The sequence below is a fragment of the Lactuca saligna genome, chromosome 2, assembly GCF_052625555.1.
Source record: "Lactuca saligna cultivar CGN05327 chromosome 2, ASM5262555v1, whole genome shotgun sequence".
NCBI lineage: Eukaryota > Viridiplantae > Streptophyta > Magnoliopsida > Asterales > Asteraceae > Lactuca > Lactuca saligna.
Window position 1 is genome coordinate 159,828,047 of NC_136418.1, and position 6,341 is coordinate 159,834,387.

Consider the following 6,341-nt stretch of genomic DNA (forward strand, 5'->3'; position numbering starts at 1 on the left):
GCAATTCACATATGAATTACATGTAACTCACAGGTAAATCTAATATGAATTACATGTGATTAACATATAAATTACACGTAAATCACATATGAATTACGTTTATATGCGCACATGTATTTTTGTGAGTGTTCTTGCATCGATCATTTTTTTTAATTTTATTTTAGATTTGGAAGAATTTGTGGAAAATATTGAAGAGGGGAAAAGTGATAAATTAAAGAAAAATTGGAAATCTTGACACGTAGAAATGAAAATATTTTGAAATTTTGTAGTATTTTTTATTTTTTGTTTTTATATTTTATTTTGTATCGAATAAAATACTTGTACTATTTTGTTTTTATATTATTATATAAAAATGTATTTTTTTTATATGATTACTTATGAATATTATAGTATAAAAAAGATGCATATATATATATATATATATATATATATATATATATATATATATACACACACACACACACACGTTGGATTTTTTGGTTAATCAAATTGTAGTTTTATATATATATATATATATATATATATATATATATATATATATATATATATATATTGTAGTGTTTTTTTTTTTTAATTTATTGTTTTTTAAAAAGTTGTAGTTTTTTCTTTATATAATTTGTTTGCAATTTTTTTAAAAATAAAAGTTTTCTAAAAAATATAAAGAAATCTGCTTTTTTAAGAAACTTGGAAAATTTTATTTAACAAAAATACGAACACTTGATTTAATATGTTAATTTTAAGATATTTTTATTAATATTTTGAATAACACAAAAAATTGAACATTAATTGTTAAGATGATGATTAAGCCCTTAATGAATTACTTTGATCTCACGCTCCACCTTTAGTTTACGGGTTCTCGAAAAAACTACGAATTCTAAATGGATCTCACTATATATATATATATATATATATATATATATATATATATATATATATATATATATATATATATATGAGGAATGTTTATTTGGAAAACAAAAAAAAAAAAAAAAAACCCTAAAAATCATAAAAATACGTAAAAAAAAATATTTGGAGATCGCAAAATTTTTTATAGAAAAATCACTGAAAAAAAATAAAAAATCTTGTTTTTTTAAAATTTTTTTTTCAGGGATTTTATATTAAAAGCTACGATTTTTTATATAAAAAAAATCAAAAATAAAGTTTTGTGATCTCTAAGTATTTTTTATGTATTTGTTTGATTATATATATAAAAGTAACCTCTTTCAAAGATTTTCCAAAAACATGACCATAAAGATTATATTAAAAAAATAAGCATTATGTAAACTTTTGTAATATATATAGATGAAAAATAGATATTTCGGTGATTATTCCTGATAATCCCCCTGTGTATACAATCTTATGTACTCTATAGGGGTATGACAATGTCTAGAACTAGAAGAATATATACAACACAACAAATATTTTCCAACTTTATATATATTTCGGTGAAAGGAATAAGATAATATTGTTGGGTTTTAAATATTTGCCGTTAGAATTTAACGGCGTTTAACCTACACGCTGTTGTTTAGGTCATTGAGAGACACCTAAATAGCCAACTGGAATTATCACCTTTGCAATCATTGTCCTATTGCCCTCTCTCCTCCACAAATATATCTCTCACTCTCCCCCACCCTCGCCTGTCTCTTACGCCACTTTCCTCGCCCACTTCTCCGCCGCACACGGTGCCCAATCCACTCTCTCCGGCAGCTACTTACCCTCAAACTTATGTCCAGAATGTCATTTCACAGGTAAATTATACGAACCCATATCACATGTACAACCAATCATCTCCATCCATACTCAAATATACATATATCCATCCATGTATTTATACAATAAACAGAAACACATGACTTTAAGAACTTCGTGATCAGTGAGTGATCAGATCTATCTTTAACCCAGTCACTGAACTTGTCATGTGGGTTTTCCAGATTTAAAGCTTTTCGTCGGGTTTTGTTTGATTTTGTGTATACGTTTGTGTTTTACTGTCATTCTTTTATTATTTGTATTTAATACACTGTCTGGGTTCTTTAATCATGCTACGCTTCTCTTAGGTTAAGTTCAGCTGAATATATTTGAATTAAATTCTATGGGTGTATGTCCATGCAGGAATCATTAAAATATTTTTAATCAGTTAAATTTGTTGATAATTAGTCTGGAGTTGATGGAGCTGAACAATCTGAGGGTCGAATCACATGTAGCGCAGAAAAACCGGCGACGTAAATTGAGATTTCAGCAAAGCTCCGGTGACCTGAATAACCAGCATCCACTTCATGACCACCCTCAGTTCGAACCCAAAGATATACACCGACCCTTTTCATACAACACCAATGTCTTCCCTTCTGAAATGTTCAATTCCGTTGCTAGGAATCCACATCTGCTGTTACCTTCCGGCCATGGTTTTGTTTCCCATGACCAAGATTCAAGTCCAGGTTCAAGTTCGGCTTTGGGTTTGGGTTCTTCGGAGAGGATGTTGATAAGTTCCAGTGGTGGTGGTGGTGGTTTTGTTAATTTGGCTAATCCACAGAATTGTAACGACTGGAAAACTGTTGTTTCTTCGCAACAAGCTGCAGCCAGTGATCATTGGAATATAATTAGCTATTCGAATGCAGCTGCTGCTGCTGCTTCGACGAGTATTGATCAAAGGAACTTGAATTCAGGCTGCTATGGCTACCAACAAGATGTGCACAGTGTTCCGGCGTTCGGTTCTTCCCCGTTTTACCATAACACCCTTCAACAAGATCAAGTCACTCTTGCTCAACTTCCTCATAGCAAGGATGATTCCGTGATGAATCAGTCAATTCCATGTTGGATGAACAATTCTGATCATGAATCGGGTCTTTTAGCAAACCGAGTTCATGAAACAACAATGGCTGCGAATGAGGGTAACTGCAACACTCAAGCCTTATCTTTATCACTTTCATCAGTCCCACACCTTAAAGATGATCAACCCAATCTACAATCGGGTCAAAAACCTTTAAAGTCGGATCTATTACCACCCAACTCCGATCCTAAATCTTTCATGGGCGTTTCATCTATCGGTCACCGGAATACCGGTCCACTGGGTCCGTTCACCGGGTACGCTACAGTTCTAAAGAATTCCAAGTATTTGAAGCCTGCGCAAGAACTGTTGAACGGAAATTGTGATGTAGGGGGTCAGGATCTTGTTCAAGCAAGTCATGATGTTTACTCCCACAAAATTCTTGAAGAAGAAATGAGTCGTGCTTTCAGTTCTTCGGATGCTTCAGAAGATCCTATTAGTAACCGAAACAACAACTCCGGTTGCGAATCTCTCCGTCCAGAATTTCATCGGAAGAAGGCCAGGTTGCTATATATGCAGGAAGAGGTAACCCTTTGATCAACTTTGAAAGGATTTGACTTTACAAACCATCGTGCTTGATAAACTCGTTTTCCTTTTCAAATGTGCGATTAACACTACCTTTTCTATAACTGATGCGTGATTTTGTTAATCTTTTTAGCATTAAGATATTTTTAGAAGTATGGTTTGTTTATCTGAAACGAATAACTCAATACCATGGTTTTGGAAATCGGAAATCCAGTCGATTGCAAAGTAGGGACAGATTAATTAAAGAAACTAATTGAAGCACTGTAGTTGACCCACTTTTTTGTCACTAATAAAATTTCAAACCTTCGCCATCGCCATGATTGTTCTTCACTTCACATCAAACTTTTCATGACAGGCTAGCTAGCTAGTAGACTCCACTTAGTGTCTTTTTCCAATGAGGAAGTAACAGTGACCCAGAGATACACATACTGTTATGTTTTTTCTCTAATGATTTTATTCATCGTGTACGTACTGAATGGAATACTGATGGAGTTCTATTCCTGATTTGGTTCCACAAGGTATGCAGAAGGTACAAGCAGTATCTGCAGCAAATGCAGATGGTGATTTCAGCTTTTGAAACAGTAGCAGGACTGAGTACCTCAACACCTTACGTTTGTTTAGCTCTCAAAGCGGTTTCCCGGCATTTTCACTGTGTAAAGAACGTGATTTCCGATCAACTGACACAGATGAAGAAGATGATGGGAGAGACCATGTCCATGAGTGGTAATAAAGCAGCTTGTGATCCTAATTATGTGACAACTACTTCTCGCCTGAAATCCATCGACCAGAGACTTGAAAAATCCGGTGGTGGTTCTGCCGCATTCTTTGCATCTCAACAACCGGTGTGGAGGCCTCAAAGAGGTCTCCCTGAACGTGCTATCTCAGTTCTTAAAACCTGGCTTTTCGATCATTTCCTTCACCCGTACGTAATTGTCTTTTCCCTAAAACATTATTATTATTATTATTATTATTATTATTATTATTATTATTTACAATATTTTTTTTTAAATATGGTTATAAAATTGATATTTGATCTCATTATATATATGAAGGTACCCATCGGATGCAGACAAGCATATGTTGGCTACTCAAACTGGCTTAACCAGAAACCAGGTTAGCTATCTTGACTACCCAAAACCAAATTTTTTTTTTTTTTTAACCCATTTGTTACACTAAATTGGTGTAAATGAAGAGTATAACACCAAATAGTTGGTCTATTATTCCCTTACACCATATGTAGAGTTCAACTTTCATGTACATGTGTACATGCAATATGGTCGTTCAAGTTTGAGTTTATACATTTCTAATTAATTAAATGTAGAGTTATACTTGTAATATTGTATTAAATTAAAACTAATTAATTATATATGTTAAGTTTAATCTTAATGGTCTGACTTTGTTTAAATATAAAATTCTTTTTAAAGCATTAAGTGTATTTGTAATATTTCAAAAGGTGCATGCGTAATATTTATTTGATTGTGTTTTATAAATGTGATTCTTTAACAAGATGTTTGTTTTAACAATACACGTATCAATATTAGTTATATACAAATAAATTATTTGATCATATAAGAAGTTTATAAAACGCTAATCTTGAAAATCTATTTAAGTCGGAAAAAATGAATAGTTCTTTTTGGTGTAAAATGATGTCGTAAATTGGGGATCGATAATCACTATTTGCACCGGATATTATATCATTTTGGTGAAAAGTGATGTAATAATATTAAACATGACACCTCAAATTGATTTGAGATGCATGTTTTTGTTAAAGGTGTTTGCTAAATATAAGTTTAATTAAATATGTTAGGTTTCAAACTGGTTCATAAATGCAAGAGTTCGAATTTGGAAACCAATGGTGGAAGAAATACACACCCTTGAAACCAAAGGCTTGGCTGAACCGAACCAACCAGATGGTCAGGAACCTAACCGGATCGACATGGGTTCGTTACCAAACTCACAGCAACAAGAATATTCAAGAAACAATGGGATCTTAACAGTAGTAAATGATCAAGATCATGATCATGATCAATCAAATGACCATGAGAAACAAGCGACTGATAGACCCGAATACAACCAGATGCAGTCATTAACCAGTATGGACCGGCTCATGAACATTATCCCTTACCCTCGAGCCACATTTGATGCAAGTGGGTTGGGTCCGGTTTCTCTTACTTTGGGACTTAGACAAAATGCTGAGCATGTTCAGCAGTTGCAGCAACATTTTGGAGGTCAGTTGATTCATGATTTTGTTGGTTAATTAGGTTTTGGTTTTGGTTTTATTAGCATGCGAGATGCATGTGGGATGACGAAGGGATTTTAAGGTTAACTAGTCACTGATAAGAAACAAATGATGTTGTTAGGAGATAGAGAAGGAGATACGGTTTTAATTGATGGTAAACCTCATCTTTTTTTTTGTTCCAATATGCTTAATTAAACAAGATTGGAAGTTGTTATTGTTTTACAGTAATTACCAAAGAATATGGAAGTTGCTTCCAAAACCCTAATCTTTGATTTCATGAAGGTTTGGGTGTATTTCCCTATATAGTAAGGTAAGGTTAGATTCGGACAATGCAAATCGATGTTTTTTAATGGATATTAACCAATTGGTATTGAAATGCATGCTTCTCAAGCTAAAAATAGTGGCCTCAAACTTTTATTATTATTATGTTTGTGATGTCAAAACCTTGTTAAGATTTTTATGCTTAATTTAAGGAATATTCAAGTGTAACGTGTGCGTTATGGTGTTCGAACTCAACAAATCATAAAATCCTATTAGGCATGACACGTTTTATCGGATGCATATATAATTATATAAATAAATCTAATGGAGAATTTTGTATTTCTTTCTTAAATATAAAAATATCTTATCTAATTTCTAAATAAAATATTTATAATTAACAAACTTTTAAAATATAATATTTGTTAAAATCCTTGTGTTTAATATTTTGTTATATATATATATATATATATATATATATATATATATATATATATA

The 6,341-nt window shown here is 32.2% G+C and overlaps 1 protein-coding gene across 2 annotated transcripts; it reads left to right on the top strand.

Annotated features, from left to right (window-relative positions):
- Positions 1–1,569: 1,569 nt before the first annotated feature.
- LOC145032399 (BEL1-like homeodomain protein 2) lies at positions 1,570–5,807 on the top strand. Of its 2 annotated transcripts, none has more exons than XM_078981188.1 (5): positions 1,570–1,748; positions 2,155–3,346; positions 3,865–4,268; positions 4,399–4,459; positions 5,154–5,807. In XM_078981188.1, exons 1-5 carry the CDS (start codon positions 1,726–1,728, stop codon positions 5,601–5,603), a joined length of 2,130 nt encoding a protein of 709 aa, XP_078837314.1. In that variant the 5' UTR covers positions 1,570–1,725; the 3' UTR covers positions 5,604–5,807. The 2 variants fall into 2 exon arrangements, with proteins under 2 accessions (XP_078837314.1, XP_078837315.1); XM_078981189.1 differs by having other exon boundaries at positions 1,571–1,748; positions 2,110–3,346.
- The last annotated feature ends 534 nt before the right edge of the window (positions 5,808–6,341 follow it).

Coding starts and splice junctions, on each gene's coding strand:
- LOC145032399 (XM_078981188.1), top strand. CDS start 1,726: ATGTCCAGAATGTCATTTCACAG. Junction 1,749..2,154: donor TCCAGAATGTCATTTCACAG/GTAAATTATACG, acceptor GTTGATAATTAG/TCTGGAGTTGATGGAGCTGA. Junction 4,460..5,153: donor CTGGCTTAACCAGAAACCAG/GTTAGCTATCTT, acceptor TAAATATGTTAG/GTTTCAAACTGGTTCATAAA.